The 21,406-nt window shown below is 39.0% G+C and overlaps 4 protein-coding genes and 1 long non-coding RNA gene across 5 annotated transcripts; 4 read left to right on the forward strand and 1 right to left on the reverse strand.

Moving 5' to 3' along the window:
• Nucleotides 1-211: 211 nt before the first annotated feature.
• On the forward strand, nucleotides 212-3,319 carry LOC117539230. The gene is made up of 2 exons (XR_004567972.1): nucleotides 212-1,151; nucleotides 1,530-3,319. It is a non-coding gene; the product is annotated as an uncharacterized LOC117539230 (long non-coding RNA).
• Nucleotides 3,320-3,591: 272 nt separating this feature from the next.
• Nucleotides 3,592-6,742, reverse strand: si:ch211-212k18.15 (putative E3 ubiquitin-protein ligase ARI6). Its single transcript, XM_034205257.1, has 4 exons — nucleotides 6,447-6,742; nucleotides 5,828-5,928; nucleotides 5,351-5,524; nucleotides 3,592-4,296 (listed from the first exon to the last, which is right to left on the reverse strand). The coding sequence occupies exons 1-4, from the start codon at nucleotides 6,535-6,537 to the stop codon at nucleotides 3,841-3,843; spliced, it is 822 nt and encodes a 273-aa protein (XP_034061148.1). The 5' UTR covers nucleotides 6,538-6,742; the 3' UTR covers nucleotides 3,592-3,840.
• A 913-nt stretch (nucleotides 6,743-7,655) lies between these two features.
• zgc:194655 (uncharacterized protein LOC794380 homolog) lies at nucleotides 7,656-8,681 on the forward strand. Its single transcript, XM_034205258.1, has 2 exons — nucleotides 7,656-7,895; nucleotides 8,416-8,681. The coding sequence occupies exons 1-2, from the start codon at nucleotides 7,751-7,753 to the stop codon at nucleotides 8,547-8,549; spliced, it is 279 nt and encodes a 92-aa protein (XP_034061149.1). The 5' UTR covers nucleotides 7,656-7,750; the 3' UTR covers nucleotides 8,550-8,681.
• An 820-nt stretch (nucleotides 8,682-9,501) lies between these two features.
• Nucleotides 9,502-14,168, forward strand: LOC117539208 (ubiquitin carboxyl-terminal hydrolase 36-like). Its single transcript, XM_034205256.1, has 12 exons — nucleotides 9,502-9,602; nucleotides 9,691-9,792; nucleotides 9,871-9,973; nucleotides 10,081-10,202; nucleotides 10,364-10,434; nucleotides 10,517-10,642; nucleotides 10,801-10,896; nucleotides 11,009-11,140; nucleotides 11,227-11,355; nucleotides 11,442-11,479; nucleotides 11,841-11,881; nucleotides 11,980-14,168. The coding sequence occupies exons 2-12, from the start codon at nucleotides 9,738-9,740 to the stop codon at nucleotides 13,545-13,547; spliced, it is 2,481 nt and encodes an 826-aa protein (XP_034061147.1). The 5' UTR covers nucleotides 9,502-9,602; nucleotides 9,691-9,737; the 3' UTR covers nucleotides 13,548-14,168.
• An 872-nt stretch (nucleotides 14,169-15,040) lies between these two features.
• On the forward strand, nucleotides 15,041-21,365 carry LOC117539212 (mitochondrial inner membrane protein OXA1L-like). The gene is made up of 11 exons (XM_034205262.1): nucleotides 15,041-15,166; nucleotides 16,563-16,697; nucleotides 17,248-17,337; nucleotides 17,424-17,721; nucleotides 18,150-18,293; nucleotides 18,409-18,494; nucleotides 19,593-19,757; nucleotides 19,859-19,963; nucleotides 20,051-20,213; nucleotides 20,329-20,409; nucleotides 21,130-21,365. Exons 1-11 carry the CDS (start codon nucleotides 15,056-15,058, stop codon nucleotides 21,246-21,248), a joined length of 1,497 nt encoding a protein of 498 aa, XP_034061153.1. The 5' UTR covers nucleotides 15,041-15,055; the 3' UTR covers nucleotides 21,249-21,365.
• Nucleotides 21,366-21,406: the final 41 nt, after the last annotated feature.

Here is a 21,406-nt window from a genome sequence, read left to right on the forward strand (position 1 = left end):
ATTACGTAACTGGGTGAGGAAAGGATGTGATTTAATTCTAACATTTAAACGCCTACATTTTTTAAATATGACTTTTGGTCAATTTCTGCTGCGACTTTGTTGGATTGTTACCTTTTTGTCCAAATTCAAAACTTGTCACCAGTGTCATCGGTCAGTGTTATTTTCAGATGAACCTCTAGGGGACGCTACAGCTCCTCCTGTGCATACTTGACTGTCAGGTTATTCTGCACTAAAGGTTATACTGGTGCAAAGCTTTTTCCAACTCTGTCTAGGATGCAGGAAATGATTTCAGAAGAACTGTTTAACATCAAATATAAGTTCTGCATTAGAAGTAAACATGTATTTAGTCATTTGCAGAGATGGAAGAAGTACTCAGATGTTGTACTTGATTATAGGCAGAAGTACCAGAGAGGAATACAGTAACAAGTAAAAGTGCTTCATTCAAAATGTTACTCAAGTAAAAGTATTAGCATCAAATATACTTAAAGTACCAGAAGTAAAAGTACTCATTATGCAGATTGATCCATTTCAGAATAATATATGTTTTGATTATAATTATTGATGCATTACTGCAGTGTTCTCAAAGCTGGTAAAGGTGCAGCTAGTTTTAATGACTTTGTATACTGCAGGTAGCTTGTGAATTTACTCCAAGTGTAACTAAAGTCTGATTTCACATCATTAATCCAGATCTGGGTTATTAATGATCAACTATAAGTGAACAGAGATTAATAGGCAGAAACAGCATTCAGTGGCAACACAAATAGTGCACGATACAACATTATTAGAAAACAAATGTTTTTAATGCTCACATTATACATGAACAAATAAGTCTACATTGTATATTAAATATGGTCTCGTCGATGAATAGGGTACATGTGGGATTTATAAGAAGACACATTTTGAAAGTGAAAGTATCCTCATTCCCTCTATTGTCAGCCTACACCCTGAGTTACATCAGACTACCTCTTAGCAGCAGAAAGCAGCACAATGACTCACACACACAAAAATGGGAACAATATACCAGCTCATTGTGAAAGGACCAAATGGGCAGCAGATTTCTCTTGACATGGCCAAGACGGAGGAGCAGTTCAAGAGCATGACCGTGCTGCAGCTGTGGGAGAAGATACTAGAGACGTTTCCTGAATACAAAAGTAAGCGTCATTGTTGCTACCAAAAGTAAGCCTGCCAGTGAAACTGTATGTTCAGCCGATTTGAATCCGTTATATTCGTTTCTGGAAGCAACACACACACGAGCTGAGTAAAACGAGTCTCAGTCTTACAAGGCCAAGAATTTATGTTTATATACATGACATACTTTTCAATTTATAATCCTGTCTTTGAAGTGAAATATCTCTTTAGGTTACCTGACATTGATTCTGTTAAAATAGCCCAGATTAGTGCTTAAGTAGGCCTACAGTAGTACTTACGTGTTTTAAGTTACACTCCCATTATACTGTAGACACTGGCTAAATTAGATAATTGTTCTGCCTCGTTCTGACTTCCTTTGTCTCTGTGTGTTCATGTTGTAGTATCAGACCTGCAAGTGCAACTGATCTTCACACACAACACTCTGGATGAGGACTCTGCACTGTTGTCTGACTATGGAATCCAAAACAAATCACTCATCTTCATGTGTATACAACTACCAGGTGGAGGAAGTATGGAAAAACTCAGTTCTTTTTAAAAACCTACTTTGGATATCCTCCTGGGACCCAGCCCATTGAAAATGTCCACTGTAGTGGACATTTTGTTAACATGCATCTCCTTTGACTCTTTTGAGCTACTCTATCAATCCCTGATGTGCTGTACAGAGGTCATCCTGGTCTTTCCAGTGATATGTCATTGGTTAAAATTGCATGCTGGGAAGTTCCTCTTTCTTTTCATCCAAAATGGCTGGCATACCAAAAACAAAATTGTATAGAAGCAGGAGGAGAAGTCAAATATTGTTGAATAATTGTAATTTTTACCATGAAAATCATATATATTCTTGTTTATTAACATGTGAGGAACTATATAATTAGTTCTGAAAACAATTAAATAATTCAAGTTTTCAAATAACAGCCCTTTTATAAATGTCCATTCTAGTGGACGTCAGGACTATCTTCATGGACTTTATGACTCAATATCGTTGCAGGAGACGGAACTGAAGCAGACATTTTCTGTACCAGAAAGTTCAGGGAGATTCAGATGTTGAGAGAGATGAGGATTTCACTCCTGGGATAGAAGAGGGTCAAGAAGAAGGGGGGAAAGATGCAGGAGGCTCCATGAGCGCACAGATAGATACATAGAGACAGATAGGGACGAGCTGGAAAGACATGGCCCTCTGTAGGCCAAGAGTAGCACGTATGTCTTATTGTTGTTTTTATTTTAAGTGGAGCCACGAAAGATGAGAGTTGCCTCAGGAATGCAAGCTTTGTTTCTATGAGCAGGTCAAATGGAGACCACATCCATACAACTAGTCAAGATGACCATACAGCCCGTGCCGACTGGAGTCAATGAGGTACTTTCCCAGTACATTGACTACAAAGTCTTTGAAGATCTGGAAAGATTCACCAAAAACCAAACTAGTTTTTTAGTGACCAAATAAACAGCAATGTTCAGATCAATTACTTATTCATGTTTTAAATAAAGGTGAATGTATTATTGTATTAATATCACTCAACCATAATTCGTTACATAGTCCATCTGTTAATTGTGGCTGTCTTTTCAAACTAATATGGTCCTGACGTCCTCTACAGTGGACATACTGTAACATTTTAAAATCAAATTAAAAAAAAAAAGTCTAAATTGCAAGATGTTTTTTTAACCCTAAATAGGTAGGAAATCACAAAAAAAAGGAAATTGGAAGACACTATAAGCTCAACTCACACTCGAATTTAAGTGTCTTGTACCTTGAACTTTTGAGCTACTCCAGTCAGGTGGTTTATGGTCCAAACTACTGCAATCACTCCTGTCCACTTCCTGTTAATATACCGTACACTTCAACACATTTTTTAGTGGGCCTTTCTTTAATTAGCCAACATATGCAGCAGTGCCTTTTTTTGCTTCACTTCTATAACTCCTGTCTGCTTCTCCAGACTCCTAACTGGGACGTACTGACCTTCATTTATTGTGTTTTACACAAAGCTTTACCATTATTGACTCTCTCATCACACAAACTGTCATCACTTCTGGGTCAATTTGTTTTAAAAATGTGTCATATGTCAAATGGTCAGTAGTTTTATCCTAAAATGTAAAAACCCCTGTTTGTGAAATGTGATATTTCTTTGTTAATTTCAGTGACTTTGTTGGCTATTAAACAACTGTTCCAGTCTTAAAACGTGTCAGTGTTATTTTTGAGATTTACCTCTAGGGGGCGCTACAGCTCCTACTGACATTACAATGAAAGGTTATACAGGTGAGCAACTTCAATTCAATAACTACAGTACTTGTGCAAAATCGAAACATTTTCAGCTACAGTAAGTAAAATCTCTATTAGGTGTTTGAATGTTGTATTGCATGTGGGAAAATGCTAATAGTTTTTTATTTTACCCACTTACAACTTGTATTATGTGCACCTGTTTGACATCAAGTAGAAGTTCCACACTCATGTTAAGGGAAACTTTATTTATTCAGTTATTAATGATTGACTATTATTGAAAAGAGATCCAACAACAACATTACAAACAGTGCATTATAAAACATTAAGAGAAAATAAAGCAGATATTTTCAATACGTGAAAAAATAAGCTTATAAGTCTACACTTTTGGCTCTAGTTACTAAGGCAATCTTGCATTGAAATCCAAGAAAAGATGACAGAAAAAGACAGTAAACTACATTAATGTGTGTGCAGTGTTTCTCTTAGTTTCGGTGCCACACAGGTATGGAGGTTTGTTTGGGAGCCACACCAGCACTGCAGGGGAGGAAGTAGGAGCTTGTCTGCAGGCACTCAGGAGTGAGCTTCAGACACACAAAGCAGAACTCCACCTGACAGCGAGGACAGATGATGTTCTTACAGCCCGTTGTGTCGTGCTCCACCTTTGTACCACAGGTGGGACAGGCCCGGATGGAGGGACACGCAGTGACCCCCTGTACCTCAGAGAGGGCGGTGGTCTTGCAGTTCTTGAGGAGCTCCAGGACCGCGTTGATGCAGCCGTCGTTGTCGCAGCGGTCCGAGCGCGGTGCTGCGCCTTTCCACTCCTTCAGACACTGCCAGCAGAAGTTGTAAACCTTCTTCTTTTCGTCCGTGCAGATCGTGCACATCACGCTGAGGTTGCTCTGGGCCTCTCTCTCCACATACGTTTTACAGCCAGGACACTGTTGGAGGGGATGTGAGAAAAAGTTAAAGGGGCCCTGTTAAGCTTTGGGGGTTTTTCCTGTTCCGTTAGTGGGCTTTTTAGATTCTTGTGAATTAAATGGTCTGCAAAGGCTAGAATCCCTGCCTGAGACACCTGGATTGGACTCCTTTGTTTACTTCCTGGACATAGTGACATCACTACTTCAAACGCTTCTATTGGCTAGTGCTCCGACACATTGTACGCGATATATGCTAAGGGACCAATCACAACAGGGACGGCCAGCTAACATATCTGGCAGGCAGTATGATAAAAATAAAGAGCTTTTTGAACATTAAAGCATGGAAACATGTCACAGCAGAGGCACACAATACAAATATGAACCTGAAAATGAGCATAAAATGGCCCCTTTTGCTCAACATTTTGTAGATTTAGACTTGGCTCTCACATCTCTCCCATTATTATTATTATCATCTTCTATCTCTCATGTATAACTCCATACAATAACGAAAGAGTACAAATGTAATGGCTACGATTTTTACACACAAGAACTGGTTTCAAGGACAGACACGGAAGCCTTTTGAAAGAGTGGGGTCAGTGGAAAGCTGTTCCCACTTGTTTCCAGTCTTTGAGCTAAGCTAAGCTAACTTGCTGCTGGTTTGAGTTCAATCATAATTATAACAAATATATAGGTAAAATATTACTAGGACACATCAGGCTTGTTTTCCGGTTTGCACTTGTTTTTTGGTTTCTGCTAGATCATGTCTACATGCTTTAATGTAAACACACATTACATCTCTCATACTGTCTGTCTGAATGTACCTAACACCTGGCTCTTTAAGCCCCTTCCCAAAAAAGCCCAGAGTGCTCTGATTGGTCGGTGTTTCATGGTCTTTCACATCTTTCCTCTCTGCATCTCTGCACCAAATTAGGCGAGTAACTACTGTAACGGTACTGTAGTGGCACATTGTGACATCACAAGTGCACCTAGAACATGGACTTAAAATATGTATCGGACCTAAACTTTCTTTACTGTTTTCCGCATGATTTGATGATATTAGAAACAAACAACTCACTGTTTTGAATTCACAGTATTCTGTGGCAGCCAGACGGGCCATCCTCTCTTCAAAGTACGCCATCTCTGAAGCTGTCAGCACTGCCAGCCGGCGCACCTCTTGATAGGACCACTCTTTATCACACTTCTTCACAGTGCCATCCTTCAAAGCAGGGCACTTAAACTTGTACTGGCCCTGAAAATCAAAAGGACACATTGAGTTATATTGCAGTGTATGTGGGGAGTTGAGAATCCTTTACATGTAGAACCAGGAAAGGTGTAAACTAAATAATAAATCGAAATCATCATGCATGGGCAACAGACACTTATACACTGAGGACAAAACACCGTTTCCATATAATAAGTGGTCTAACACAGTTTTTATAGTCAGTAAAAAGTAGAGGTGGAAACATGTGTTTCTGTTTCTGTTTGCAACATCAATTCTCTAACACTTAGTGAACCCGGCTTTGTGCTCTTTAAACAACATGTTGGAAAGTACCTGATCCAGCAGACTGCGACACCAGCCAGTGAGAGACTGTGGAGTGACTGCATGACCGCAGGACATCTCTGCACAGAGACACTGGTCTCCATCTTCCGGAGCTGAGGGAAACAACAACAAGAGCAGACATTGAACTCATCGTCATAGTCACATACATATAGCCCTGCACATTCAGCATAAAAGAGCCCACCTATATTCCTTTAAAGAAAAATTAAGAAATACTTCTCCCTCTGTTGTTACATATACATACATAACTTAATAATAGATACAAATTGGGATATTATATTGTTACAGTAACAGCTGCTATCAAGGTTTTGCACACAAGTTTAATATAAATATATACAGTACATATCACCAGGAGAAAGATATCTATCTATACAGTATACACCATTTACAAAATAAATACAAAATCATTTAGCACATACTCTAATTTATCAAGCTACAACTACTAAAATTGAACATAGGGTACTAATATTTACATTACAAGTGTGCAAAGTAGTTGCAGTTTTGTAAATGATTAAGCATTAGGTAGTGTAGGTTAATCAGGATAACCAATTCACGCAGCACAGAAACGTGAATTATTGTGATTCTGGTTTAAATGGTTTTTGATAATGCTTACGATATGCATCCAGAGCATCCGGTTTGTTGACAAACTTCAGAGTCGTGTCTCTCGGGTCGTATCTCTTCTCCTCCTGACCCGGTGTAGTCATTTTGTTTCAGCTCCTCTGCTCTCCTAACTTCGTGTGTCAGCAGTCAGATGAGCTGAGATGAGATGAGCAGTAAAATGGCTGCTGCTGTGTCAATTTCTCTGACTCCGATTTTCTTTTTTACTTTCAGTTTCCCACAGCAGTTCCAAGAAATCACGTGAATGTAGAGTAACAACAGGTCAGAATTCCCCATCTACTTTTTTTGTTGTTGACATTATTATTTTTTAAGACAGCCTTGATGTGTGTCCTCAAGTATGGAGAAAAGTCCCTTCATGTGTTTAATATTTACACCACTTTGTTTTACAGAAACTTCTTATAAGACAGCCAGAATGTGGAATAGCTGGTAAACAAAGAGGACGTTGGTCAGATGCCAAACACTGCTGGAGTATCAGGTGATTTCCACTAATCACATCATTGGCTGTTTTTCTGTGTTACATAAATGCTATATGTAGCCCTTGTGCTGTTACTAACATTATTAATATAAAATCACAGATAGCTTTAAATACAATTATGTATTCAAAGGCATGTGATGTTACACACAAGACGGCCAGTGGAGGAAGAAGTACTCAGATCTTGTACAAAAGTAGAAGTACCAGAATACTCTGTTACAAGTAAAAGTCCTGCATTCAAAAGTTTTAGCACCAAAATATACTTATAGTACCAAAAGTAAAAGCACTCATTATGCACATTGGCCCATTTCAGATTTTAAAAAAAAAGATTGTATTCTAATTACTGATGCATTAAAGTGTTATCAAAGCTGGTAAAGGTGCAGCTAGTTTTAATAGCTTTGTATACTGCATGGTAGATTGTGAATTTACTCCAGGGGTAACTAAAGTCTGATTTAAGTGTTAATTAAGTAAATTAACTAAAGGTATTAAATAAATGTAGCGGGGTAAAAGTACACGATTTACCTTTGAATTGTACTAAGGGTACAAAGTAGCTAAACATTGAAAATACTCAAGTACCAGTCCTTTAACATTTTAAATAGTTACTAAACACCAACACACAATAAATTAGAAATAGCCTACAACTACAAAAAGTCAAAAATGATCATGGTAATAATCATAAAAATAGCTTCAGGACGAAAGTGAAAGTATCCTCCTCCCCTCCCCCTCCCCCTTGCGTAAGATTGCTGTTGGTCAGCATACACAGCACCCTGAGGTGGCATTACCTCTCTCCCAGCGAAGGAGCAGCTCGCACCCAGACAGACACAGCCATGGGGAAAATCTACCAGGTCGTGGTGCACGGATTTAAAGGTGAAATACTCATGATCGACATGTGCAACACGGAGGAGCAGTTCAAGAGCATGACCGTGATGCAGCTGAAGGAGAAGATAGCAGAGAGGCTTCCCGAGACCGCAGGTAATAGCCAGGAGGGGAAGTAACTAAGTACATTTAGTCAAGTACTCTTTTGAGAGACTTGTACTTTACTTGAGTATTTGAAAAAAAGTCCCCCAGTACAATTCAGAGGTAAATCATTCAATCCACTGCATGTATGTGGTACCTTTAGTTACTTTACAGATCTTTGATTAATGATGGGAAATATAATCAACGCTTAAATCAGACTTTAGTTCCACCTGGAGTAAATTCACAAGCTAGCCTTCAGTATACAAAGTCATTAAAACTATAGCTGCACCTTTACCTTTGATAACACTTTAATAATTATAATCACAACATGTCATATTATTCTATTCCTAATGAGTACTTTAAGTATATTTGATGTTAACTGTGTGTGTGTGCGTGTGTGTGTGTGTGTGTGTGTGTGTGTGTGTGTGTGTGTGTGTGTGTGTGTGTGTGTGTGTGTGTGTGTGTGTGTGTGTGTGTGTGTGTGTGTGTGTGTGTGTGTGTGTGTGTGTGTGTGTGTGTATGTGTGTGTGTACAGGAGTGGGGGCTCTGCGGCTGATCTTCACAGATAAGATGCTGGATGGAGACGACGGGCTGCTGAGTGAATATGGAATCCAGAACCAGTCCCACATCCACATGGTGGTGAAGGTTCCTGGAGGACTGACCGCTTGACAGAGACCTCCACCTTCTCCTGCTGCTGTTTACGCTCTACTGTGTGCTATATGTGTGCTATATGTCTTGCTCCTTTTATTGTTCCGATGTAAAAATGGTTTTTCTGTTCAAATAAAGACACGTTCTATCTAATTCCTTTTATTTCCTCATATCTTGTGTGCAGATATTGCCTAGTAGAGTGAAGACACATTAATGGGGTTCCCCAGGGGTCCCTGCAAGGGCTCTCGCAGTCTAGCAGTTATCCCATGTAAATCAGTTTATTTAAATACACATTAAATAATTACTTCACACATGGGGTGTGCTCATAGGTGTTTTGTAATACACAATGAATATGAATATTGTAAATGCATCCATGTAGGTGAGAAGAAGTACATGTACTCACTGTACTTTAGTACAATGTTGAGGTTTAACAAAATGCATCTCTAAAAATTAAACTAGTGGACTAACTCATTTTACAAAAAGTAAATCAGAACTTTGTTTTTCTACAACAGTAAAAATGTTTCTTGAAGCAACAATACTATATATTAATGTCACATATATAAATATAATCATCTGGTGCCATGTTTCTGCACAATGATTATTTTACTTTTTACACTTTAAGTACATTTAGCAGATACTGCTTTTGTAAGATTTTGAATGCAGTACTTTTACTCGCAATAAGTATTTTGACAATGGTGTATTAGTAGCTATACTTTTACTCGAGTAAAGCATATGGATACTTCTTTCAGCTCTGCATGTATGGTCTACAAAAAGAAACGTCTCCACCAGCAGCTGAATATGCTGCGTTCATCTCCTCCTGTAAAGCAAGGAGAGAAGACAAAGAGGAAAAGTGGTTTATGATTTATCTTAAGGTAAAATCAGTAAAGGCAAGGGCAAGTATATTTTATTTCCTTGCCAGTCATGTGAACCGTGTGTGTTCTCAAAATAACATTTGTCCGACACTCCCTGAATGCAGCAGAACATTTTTATTAGAAATAGAAAGAGAAAGTGATTTTCGAGACACATCGATGATAAACGGAGGAATGAACATTTGGTCTGCGGGAATGTCTGAAGGTAGGCTCATTATGTTCTGCTTTGTGTTCCTCTATGAAACTGGTGTGTTTGATTCATTGTCAACACTTAAATGTCAAATGATTTGCAGCTGGCAGTGTATGAGTGGACTGATACGATCGTCAAAAACGAATCAACATGGATTTATATAAATCCGGTCGGCAGTTTGTCTCCAACATGTGGTCCCCTCCTGGTAAGATATCGCTATGTGCCGTTTGTTTAGAGACTTACAATTTACATTCATAGCGTCATTTGCATTTTCCTCCAACAGCCATTAAGTACCATGGCTTGGAAAACCAAGGGTCAACATGTTACCTGAACAGTGTGCTGCAGGTGCTTTTTATGACCAAAGACTTCAGAGACGCTGTGGAAGGGTTTGTTACAAAGTCAACTTCATGCCATCAAATGCATTTCAACAGTATTGAGGGGGTATTCAGTGCACCTTTGTATCTCATCACCGCTGTTTTTTGACTTTGTGCAGGTACACCCGTGATAATCCTGACTCTGAGCATATCGATCTTCAACTTGAATCCCTGTTTGGTGACTTAAAAAGTTATCCAGCGTACACCTATAAGATCACAAAGAAGCTGGGCATCAACAATGGTACAGTATGATACCACACAGAGACACAGTGCCTTTAAAGGGGCTACCTATTTGGGAAATGTTATCCATTGTGTAGTATCCAATATCTAAGAATATAAATCAATAGCTCATTTTATTTAGTAAAATAAATACTCACTGATTTCTGCTCGTTTCCCCCTCAGTTTATGAACAGCAGGATGCTGCTGAGTACTTTGAGAAGATTTTAGCTAAGACCAGTGATGATGCATCGAAGGTAAATAACTCATTACCGAAATCTACTAGAATCTGTACATTACAAGAAAAATACTTCTTTGCAAGTATTTTTGTGCTTTCAGATTTTTCACGGACAGCTGACCCACAAGACCACATGTTCATCATGTGGTACCGAGACTGATGCTGCTGGGCCATTTTGGAATCTTCCTCTTGCATTGATGGCTTCCTGCGGTCAGAACTTTAGCGTGGTAAGCATCTGACAACCTGCACACTTCAAAGCATTTTTCTGTTGCGTGGAATTAACCTAATATGCCATCTTCCCTTAGACCACAAACCCATTAAACCGATAAGGAATGATGTCACAGAATTAACTTCAGACGCAAATGACACGAGTGCTTGTTTTTAGGTGAATGGCATTGAGAAGTATTTCAGAGAATCGTCTCTCAATGGAGAAAACCGGATGTACTGCGAGAAATGTGATGACAAGTCTGATGCCACTACTGTGAGTAATAATAACAACATGTTTTTTATTTATGTAGATCACATTACAGTCTACATACAGAGTTCATGGTTATAACTGCATTATAATACATGCTGGGGACCTGTTTCTTCAGAAATGTGTAATAAATCATCATCCAGAGGTTTTGATGCTGCTGCTGAAGAGGTTTGAGTTTGACTACTATTCTATGAGATATGTCAAAATCAACTGCACTGTGGACGTTCCCTGCACCCTACAGATACCAGAGGTATGTTTATAGTATATTTTACTTTTTCATCATGACATATTTTATTCCTGAGTCTCATGTCTGTCATGTTTTCCACTGATGATCAGAATCAGCCCTATGAACTGTATGCGATGGTGGAACATTTTGGAGATCTCAGTAGTGGACATTACATTGCCAAAATCAAACCTGAGGATGATGGGAGATGGCACAGCTTCAATGATAGATGTGTCACAGAGGTAAGAGCGATCACTTTAACTCGAGTGTTATCAAGACTTACATATAACAGTAAAAATAAATATAATTTCATGTTTGTTCTCAACAGGCCAACTGCAAGCCATTCCAGTTGGATCAGGTTGAGAAGTAAGTTTTAGTCTTTCTTTTCATTGCAATTATTTAGTACATGAACAGTTCCCTTCAGTATAAGTAATGTATTCCACCGCACTGTAACCGTAATGGCTGACCGAGGTTATTCTCCATCTTTACTGAATGGTAAAATAAAACTATTAGAAATGAATATAATATACCAATATCAATGTGTATTTTGCAACACCTACAGATCTATTCATATGGAGACCCTAAATGTACACACCAAAGCATTCCTCTGTTGATATTTACATTGTCTGATTGTATCAATGAACAACAGAAAGACCCTGTATAAAACACAAGCCAATTTTCTTGTTCTATTTAAAAATGACCTTTATCCCCACATTTCTCTCTCTAGATCCGACAGCGCTTATCTTCTGTTTTACAGGAAAAATAAAGGTAAGATAGCAAACATGTACCTCATGGTTACTGTTGTTCATATTGCTTGGTACTTAGCCTAATTTTGTTTTAAACTTATTTAACAGTACATGCTGCAGATACTCAAGACACCAGAGAGGAGTCTACTCAGTGTCAGGATGGGGTTGAGAAGACAGCAGGAGCAGGTTGTACCAATGCAGTGGATGTTTCCATCGACAACAATCTGGAAACAGGATTTAGCAACTATGTCAATGACGAGTGTAGACGATCATCTTACCTCTCTAGTTCAGAGGATCGGCCCATTGGAGGTTATAACAGTCCAAACATTCAACAGGAGTGTAATGAGGAAAGGAAAGACATGAGGTATCACCTTCAAGATGACAATGCAGAAAAACAGAGAGATAAGGGGGAAATGATAGCTTCAGATGAAGAAGCCATGACAGGTATTGCTGAGGCAGAGAACCAGACCAAAAAGACAGAAATCTTATCCAGAGAACTTGAAGAGAGTGTCGACGACCAGGGCAAGGACAGTGCAAGACCAGATGATGTTAGCCACAGGAAGTCACAGGAGGGTGATGACATACACAACACGTCATGTCACGACTATAAACAGGGAGTCAGCAACATGCATCCTCAAAATGTTGACATGCAAAAAGATGAGGAACAAATGGCCGTGGAAGGTCATGAGGATGGAAGGATAAAAGATGATGCACAGTCAGAAAGGAGAGGAATAGATTACCCCAACAGGTTTCCAGAGCATCAGTACCATGAAGAATTATATTATGTTAAACAAGACATGTATAAAGATAAGATGGGCACACAGGAAGTTGAAGGAAAGGATGTCCCCAAACCTGTTATTATAAGGTATTATAATGAAGACAAGGAAAGAACATCAGGGACAGGAAAGCTCTTGACCAAATATGACCTCTGCTATGAAAGAGTTGGTGATAGTAAACGGAGCAAATCTAAAATAAGCAGGTTGTATCAAAGCCCTGAGCAACAGAGAGAGGAAATGGATGTGAAGGGAGACTTGGAGCAAGAGAGAGGGGGTGATAAACAAGCACAAAGAAGAGAAACATCAGAGAGACACCAACACTTCGGTCAGGATCGAGACGATCATATCTATAGAAGATCAGATGCTGGACAGAGCAGTTCAGAGCATTTTGCACAAACAACACAAACAGATGTTCATGTGACGGAAACACAAGATGGAGATAGAATGGAAGGAAGGTTTGATTCAGAGAAAGCACTTCATCTTCACGAGAGAATCCCTGCTGAGGAAATAAGCAAGACCCATAGTGGGGATGAAAAAAGAAGTGAGAGGAGGAACATGATAGACGCTGGAGAAGGAACTTCACACGCACGCGTTAGTAGTTGTGTAGAATATGATCGGGGTCATTCTGAAAGACTCTCAGGTCCAAAAACAGATGCAAAGGTCACATTGCCAGAGAAAGTAAGCAAATTAAATCTGAAGGACTCCAGAACTAAAGGCATGTCTGTGGCACAAGAACAAGCTGTTGGAGTAAAACATGCAAAGAAAATAAAAGGTGTGAAGAAAATCAAATTAAGGCGAAGCTCTTCCCCACTGAAGCAAAAGGGAAGCAAGAAAAAGAAACGTACTTTTGGGTGTTTTTCCTTTTTCCGGAAAGGGCGGAAAAATGCAGACCAGACTTCAGAGTCAGATTAAACAAAATGCAGGACAACTCAAGTTGTTATTTTACAAGAGGGCACGTCGTTGGGGTGCTCCACTCGTTTGTGTTTTTTTATTGATGCTTATTGATAATCACAATATTGCAGTCTAATCACAAATAGTTAGCAATCAGACAGAATGGGAAGTGCTTTGATAAAGTAGATCTTTTAGTTTAAGTGTCTGATGGTAGAACGTTTTGGTTGTTTAGTGTGGTTTATTTTTCTTGTTTTGGATCATGATAAAACAATTAAATAATAAAGAGGATTGTTTTAGATCAAAGGGCTGATTTAGGTTAAATCTGTAATAGAAAATAACGTGAATTAACTAAAGAAAAGTCAAGAAAAGGAAAAACAAGTTATATGTTTCATTATAAATGTGTTTTTTGTTGCTCTTCTCAATTTCCCCAAATGTACAAATTATGCTTTGACAGAAATATTAATCTTTATTTCTAAAAATGTTTATTGTTCAGCGAAAATGGCAATCAATGTAATATCTAAGGTGTTTACAGACAAGAGATTCTATGAAGAAATACAATTCAAATGTACATTTGTAAATAAATTGTTGTCATTTGTAGGAATTGCTGATGATTTAAACAAATAAAACACATGTGAAAGACAAGCTTGTACATGCACTGTTTTTGTGGAAAGTTACAGGTTTTGATGCTGCAGAGATTCCCTCATATTGTCCCATATAGGCTTGACATTTATAAAACAATTGAGTAAAATCACTTTATTTTCTTCTTTAACAGGGAAACAAAACAAAAGAGAACTTCAGGAAGGTCAACAGAAGAGGGGTCTATTTAAGCCAACAGACATGCAAAATATAATACATAGATATTATGATATTGATTTTAAATTACCTTTAAAATGTCTTACCTTTTATAGAAATAATTGTATTTTCGTAAAATAAAGCTCTCATTTTGAAGGATTTTTTTTTACCAGAAGTGAAGGTCCAAGGAACAGCGTGAACACATGAATAACGACGGATAAGCGAGCAAATAATAACCAGTTATTTTGGTTGTTTAGCACCTGGCTGATAAGGGCACAATGTTCAGTCCAGTTTAATTTTATGTGGTTTATTTTGTAGTTTTACAGAGTTTTGTGTCCGTGCTTTTTTAAAGCCAATAGACATGCAAAAGACAATATGTAAATAATATTTTATTGATTATACTGTAATACAATACATATCTTTCTCCCAATATTCATTGTTTTTGGGGCAGAATCTTGTAACAATACTGTTTCTCACCCGAGATCATATGATACATATTGAACACTCTTTTATTCTTATTCACATTTTCCACACGTTTTCTTAAACCTTACTGTTAGTTTTGTTGATTTATTAAAGTATTTTTGTTTAGTTTTTTTGTTTGTGTACAAGGAATATAATTACATATTATTGATATTAAAATATATATATTTTTAAACAAACATGGGCGAAGCGTGAAGCTGCGCGCCGGGAGAATTGAGTCCCCCGTATTGCCGTAGCAGCTTCTCTTTTCCTCCAGCATGGCTGCCATCAGGAGCGGGGTGACTCCGGCTTGTTTAGCGAGATGTTTCCTGAGACAGAGTGGAAAACCGAGCCGGGGCAGCCATCCCCCTTCAGAAATATTGAACCACGTAAGTGTTGTTTACAGTTTCACACGTGGTGCTTCATCACTGCTCCTGAAACAAAGTCACAAACAGAGACTTTCCCCAAGCTAACTAGCTAGCCGGTTAGCATCCTCTGCACAGTTACCAATGTCTTCTGTGTGACTTTGACACTGACAGCCTCTCTAGTGAAGACAGTATCTCTTATATTTCATGCAAATGCACCAGGCTTTTACCAATAACAACGTAGGCAGGGTTGCTAAAATCACAATAATACTTGTGTAGGCCCAGCAGGAGTTTATTTACATTAATATGCAAGTATATGCTAGCAGGGCTCTGTTAGCAGCCGTTAGCTTTGTCAACAACTAGCAAAAACAATGCTGCTAAAGTACTGATGCTGATGCTAATGCTCCACATTTAGTATAACTATGTTCTAATATTGAAAACTGAATCTAAAATGTATAGTTCATACCCAGCTGATGTGTCCTGACCTGTAGGAATCAGCCAAAGGCCACCAGAGGTCGTTGAGATGTATAACTTATAATAGGTAATTATCATAGAGTTAATCTTAATGCTCAGATAATTTAATCCATTTCTCAAAGTGTAAATCCTTCATTGTGAACATATGATCTTGAGTGTTAAATTAATCTAATATTGTGTAAAAACATCTGTTTCAATTCATTATTGACCGAAGAAAGAGGATCAGTATACACAATCAGTATTCTTAATTCACAAAGCACTTAAAACAAATAATTATTGACGAAATGAAGGAAAATATACTGCAAAGACTCTAGTGCTTATTAATGATGCAATAATTCAAAAATAAAATAAAAAGCTTAAAGGAAAAGGTGATTTACAGATTCACAATTAAGGTTTTGTTACACTAAGCATTCATCTCTGGTTCTTCTCTGGATCAGGTCACCTTAATATACATTCAAATGTATCTGTAGTTTGCAGGTTTAAAACCCAAATTAATCATTATTGTTATTGCATTATCATTACACCTTCTTTTGTATATAATGTTTTTGTTCAAAATGCACCATAAAGGTCAATACAGTACATCGCTACCTTCCCCTGGATTTGCAAAGAAGTTCAAGAGGGGTGGATCATAACGTCTTGGAGGTTGTTTTGTAATCCGTTGATTTGGGTAATGCAAGAACCACTTCTCAGAACCCATTGCTAGCTTCATCAGACCCACAATGCATACATTCATAACCTAAAGGAATAATGGTTCTTCAAAACATATGTCTTTTAAATTTTGTGTCAAATTATCGCCAGATTTTTCTGCATTAATCAGAATGTATCCAGGTAGCGTTAGCGATTGCATCCAAGTAATGATATGACAGAGCCCTCATATGTGTCATCAGGTTTTAGTAGTTGTAGTAGTTTCTTAATGTGGCTGACACTTCCCTTCTCTTCTACTCAGCGGTTGCTCCAGAAGTCTCATCTGCACACAGTGTTTGAGAGCCGCAGTCCTGCTGCCAGGACTCTGCTGGGCCGCACACAGAACAGGAAGTTCCTCTGGGTGAACGCTGTGGCCGTCAGACACAACAGCTCACAGGTGAGACGGCACATGGTGAAGTATCTGTCAATCAGAAACAGCTGCACATCACTAACATCAAACTCATCCTCAGTCGAAAGCAAAAGGAAATAGTATTATATTCGTTTTTTAACCACAGAGTTAATAACACATTCGGATATATAGAGATGGCTTGTCTGGAGGAATAACCAGAATTTACAATATGGGTCTATTTTATTACCCTGTTGTGTACAGGGAAATATTAAGTACATTTTGAAATTGACCAAAGGCTCGAGTTCTGTATTTTGAATTTAGCAATTTCCACCTTCTTTAGCATGTTTTTATTCATTTAGACACATCATTGCTCACACACTGGACACCTGAGCACTTCATATTTATAATCAGTTTTTGTTCAGCCATTTTCTTTTGTTGCACTGGAGCCTTCTGTGTTTACAGTGATTCTATATTGAAATTATTGAGGTCTATCAATTATAAAAATATGTTTGTGGTCTGACTGAGATTTCAAAATGCAACAAATCCTCAAATTGAACAGCTGCTTGAAATCGTACCTTGTTTTTAATATTATCACCAGATCCCGCCCGAGGATGTAACCACGGCAACTTCTGAAGCCCTTCCTGTCTTGCAGTCCTCCCCCCTCATCACACAACCAATCACAGAACAGGTAGCTGAGACGACATGTGAAGTCAAATCAAAGGCCTTTAGTCACCTTCTAACTTTATCTGACTCCATTTTAATTGTTATTTTCAGATCCTGGTTGAAACTGTTTCCACGGCGGCACCATTAGTCAACACATCTCCTCCTCCAGTGTTGGATTCCTCCTCTGAGCTTCTGTCCGCTGACTCTGCCGTTGTTTTATCGCAGTCGTTCACTGAGCAGCTGGCTGATGTCGCGCCGACTGCAGCTGAGGTCCTGCAGGCGGTGGCGGCAGAACCCAGATTAGTGGAGCTGGGATTGTGCTCCTACACCCCGGTGGGGCTGGTCCAGAACCTGCTAGAGTTTGCTCACATGGATGTCGGTTTGCCCTGGTGGGGGGCCATTGTCGTAGGTGAGCAACACTAACAATCAGTCACTCAAGCGATTCAAACTACGTCTTTCAAGGCTTCAAGGCTTTTATTGTCATGTGTGCATAGCTACAGCGTAGTTATGACAATGACAACCGTAGGTCACAGGCTCCTCCAACAGTGCAACACAATAAGACAGATACAATAGTACAGGTACATAAAGTATAATAGAAACAGTGCAGAATAGTCTATATACAGTAATTGGAATATTGATATTTATGAGTTGCAAACAGATGAATGTTATGGATGTTGTTTCAGAAGTTCAGGTGTTTAATAGTCTTATGGCCTGTGGGATGAACCTGTCACTGAGTCTGGTGGTTTTAGACCTGATGCTGCGGTAAGTACGTCCACTGTATTTCCTGTGTCCTTTCTTACCATCCTCTTCTTCCTGTTATCCCTCCCTCTCCTTTAGGAACGGTGTTTGCTCGTCTGGCCGTGTTCCCGGTCATCGTGAAGGGCCAGAGGGAGGCGGCCAAGCTGAACAATGTTCTGCCCGAGCTGACCAAACTGAATACCAGGATGAGCGAGGCCAAAAGCAGTGGAAACAAATTTGACTGTAAAAAATCTTCTTCTTATAAGTCACAATAGAGATGTTTTTTATTTATTAGTTTGGGCATGTAGAACAAAATCTGGTTTTAGCTTCGTCATGACCTGTTGTTTGCATGTTACAGTTGCCAAGGCCTACTCTGACCTGAACTTGTTCCAGAAGAAGCACGATATCAACCCTCTCCGTGGATTCCTGGTACCTTTGATTCAGGTCAGTTTATGTCTTTATCCTGGTTATATCCATAAAGTATGTATAATTTGTCAAAGCAGACATCATTTTCACGTCTGTATTTCTATTCAGTTTACTTTTGTGGAAAGAAAATTGCATTTAGACGAAGACTTGTTGTTCACATAACTGTGGCATCTTCATATTTGTAAAAATATTGATGATATGGCTTAAAGGTCACCTATCATGCTATTTCTAGGCGATAGGTCTCAGATATATACAAATATATAAAAAACATGTCTATGAAGTGTTTTGCTCAAAATACCAAACAGATCACCCATTCTAGCCATGCCTCATATCCCTCTATTTCACTTCCTGTTTCAAAAGTGCTGATTTGGGTATAAAGCTTTAAAACAAAAAAATAGATTAATAAAAAGGAGGGGTCTGAGCTCATGCGGGACCCGACTGTCTAAACTAAATACTGCGGTGATGAAACGCCATATCATGGATTATCAAGGATTCTCTCTGAAACCGTTTGGAGCTCAAAGGCTTTCTCTCTTGCCGGTTATACCACAAGGTGAGTTCCTTTTTATTTCCTGCTTCTTCACACACACATGCTCTCCAGTACAGGTTAGCTCTGAGTGTTAGCGATGCTAATGTAAACACCGACCATATTACGTCCAAAACAGTCGGGCATTGTTTCTGATAGCAACTTTCTGATAGGGCCGTAGTCCACATTTCAGATATTACATCATATCGGACGCAAATCAGGATCAGCTCCGTTGTTCCCCCGTTTTTAGAGATTTGGGTACGGAGGAAAAGAGAGGGTTTGTTTTCTGACGCTGCGTGAGTTCCCCGACACACCGGGGACACATGTTTATATATAAAAGACATCAAAAAGTGCATTTTGCATGATAGGTCCCCTTTAAGATTTCTCCGTTTAGTATTAATCCATTTAGTTTGCCACATATAACCATATAAGCCTTATAAGGCATACATCCAGTGAAATGTAATTCAGCATCTGCCTTCAACGTGTGCATTAAAAGGAGTTTACAAAAATTGGAAATAGCAACAATATTTGTTTATGATTACAGTTTTGCAGTTCTTGTGCTGTCAGGATAAATCCCTCATGTGTTCCTCCAGGCCCCAGTCTTCATCTCTTTCTTCATCGCGCTGAGGAAGATGTCTGAACTGCCGGTGCCCAGCATGCATAGCGGCGGTATGCTCTGGTTCCCCGACCTGACGGCAGCAGACCCTTTTTACATCCTCCCTGTAATCGTCACAGGAACCATGTTCTTCATCCTGGAGGTCAGCGGGCTTTGACTTAACTTGTCTTACAGAAAGAAAGATAACTGAAAAGTCATATCAACAGGATTATATTGTTTTATTCACTGCTTTGTCTCTTTTAGCTTGGTGCTGAGTCTGGTGTCGACAACCCCAACCTGAGAACCATGAAGACTGTGTTCAGGATCATGCCTTTTGTCATCCTTCCTTTCACTATCAACTTCCCCACGGTCAGTCAGCTTATTGTTTTAACTTCACCTTACATCATACGCTGCAGCCGTTTAATACCGATCCTTTTCTCCTCTACCAAACCTCAGGCGGTGTTCACCTACTGGCTGACCTCCAACTGCTTCTCCTTGGGTCAAGTCATCCTGCTCAGACACCCATTGGTCAGAGAGAAGTTAATGATCCCGGCAAGGATCGAGCACCCAACCTCAGCCGTGCCCCAAAATGAGGGTTTAATCGCAAGCCTCAAGAAGGGTTAGTATCTAAACTCTACACCCAACTGATTGCATTTGATGGATTCATTTTTGTTTTAGTAGAATAAGTCAATTATCAAGTTGTGTCCATGGTGTAACTTTGGTTTGGTTTCCAGGCTGGAATAACGCTCAACTGGCCCAGCAGCTGTCAGAAAGGGAAAGAAGAATCAATAATCATCTGGAGATCGCTTCTAAAGGTCAGTATGTCCAAGGTGTGCAGGTGGAAAAGCACATTGCATATGATATAATGTGGCTTAAATGATATGATGATATATGATGTGTCTGTAAAAGTGCATCATAAATGAAGAATAAAGTTGCATAACACTGAATAACTGGAATGACATAATATCCAGTTGGATTATTAGCCCTGACAAATCAATAGTCTGCTTATTTAAATTGTTATTCAATAATGTGCACAACAAAATGAAGTGGTCTTGATGTAGAAACGGCAGATGTGCTCCCCCGTGTGGCCATACACTGGTATTACAACAATAAGACAATAATTTAATAAAGAAGTAACTCTGCCATTAATGGGATTATGGGCCTCAAAAAGAGCAAATCGTGTGAGAAAATGAATCCATAACTTGAAAGATACTTAAAAGGTAAACACATCTTGATGGATATTCAGTTTGTGCGTATAGGTTAAGGCCTGAACACTGATTGTAACTAAGTAGACATTCCAGTTTTCATGACGGTGCAATTAATATTTTGTGTTTTTGGACTGGAGGACGGACAAAATTAGACATTTGATTGATCAATATTTACTGACATTTTTAAGTATTTAAGAAAACAATTGAGAGATGCAGGCTTCAAGGATCTATGAGCATGATTGTGTCTGTGGTGTGAAGGCTTTGGCACTTTCTGTGTGGTCTGAAACTCAATGTTGTTATACGTTTTCTCTTTATGTTTCTCTGCAGGTCCACTGAGGCAGACTTTTAACCACAATCCTCTGCAGCAGCCGACCCCCCCCGCAGCGTCAGCTAAAGCAAAGCCAGCTGGCAAGGCGGCAAAGCCATGGAAGGACACTATTGAATAGATCAGACTGATGATGATTTTTGTAAATATTTATGGATGGATAAGAGGACAGTGTGGGAGGAAAGGGTTGTCATTATGTATTATTCTAATTAAATGTGAAATCTGCCTCAAAACAACATTTTTGGTGTGTATTGTTGTGATTTCTGAGTACACAATAGT

Source organism: Gymnodraco acuticeps, unplaced genomic scaffold (genome assembly GCF_902827175.1).
Source record: "Gymnodraco acuticeps unplaced genomic scaffold, fGymAcu1.1, whole genome shotgun sequence".
In the NCBI taxonomy this organism is placed as follows: Eukaryota; Metazoa; Chordata; class Actinopteri; order Perciformes; family Bathydraconidae; genus Gymnodraco; species Gymnodraco acuticeps.

Bases quoted from the DNA above. Each gene is read 5' to 3' on its own strand.
- LOC117539212 (XM_034205262.1), top strand. From the start codon at position 15,056: ATGGCTGCCATCAGGAGCGGGGTGACTCCGGCTTGTTTAGCGAGATGT. The intron at 16,698-17,247 runs GTGAGACGGCAC...TATTATCACCAG, and splicing joins TCAGACACAACAGCTCACAG to ATCCCGCCCGAGGATGTAAC. The intron at 19,758-19,858 runs GTCAGCGGGCTT...TGTCTCTTTTAG, and splicing joins CCATGTTCTTCATCCTGGAG to CTTGGTGCTGAGTCTGGTGT.
- si:ch211-212k18.15 (XM_034205257.1), bottom strand. From the start codon at position 6,537: ATGACTACACCGGGTCAGGAGGAGAAGAGATACGACCCGAGAGACACG. The intron at 5,525-5,827 runs GTACTTTCCAAC...TTTGATTTTCAG, and splicing joins GTCGCAGTCTGCTGGATCAG to GGCCAGTACAAGTTTAAGTG. The intron at 4,297-5,350 runs GTGAGTTGTTTG...CCCCTCCAACAG, and splicing joins AATACTGTGAATTCAAAACA to TGTCCTGGCTGTAAAACGTA.
- LOC117539208 (XM_034205256.1), top strand. From the start codon at position 9,738: ATGGATTTATATAAATCCGGTCGGCAGTTTGTCTCCAACATGTGGTCC. The intron at 9,974-10,080 runs GTTTGTTACAAA...GACTTTGTGCAG, and splicing joins TTCAGAGACGCTGTGGAAGG to GTACACCCGTGATAATCCTG. The intron at 10,897-11,008 runs GTGAGTAATAAT...CTGTTTCTTCAG, and splicing joins ACAAGTCTGATGCCACTACT to AAATGTGTAATAAATCATCA.
- zgc:194655 (XM_034205258.1), top strand. From the start codon at position 7,751: ATGGGGAAAATCTACCAGGTCGTGGTGCACGGATTTAAAGGTGAAATA. The intron at 7,896-8,415 runs GTAATAGCCAGG...GTGTGTGTACAG, and splicing joins GAGGCTTCCCGAGACCGCAG to GAGTGGGGGCTCTGCGGCTG.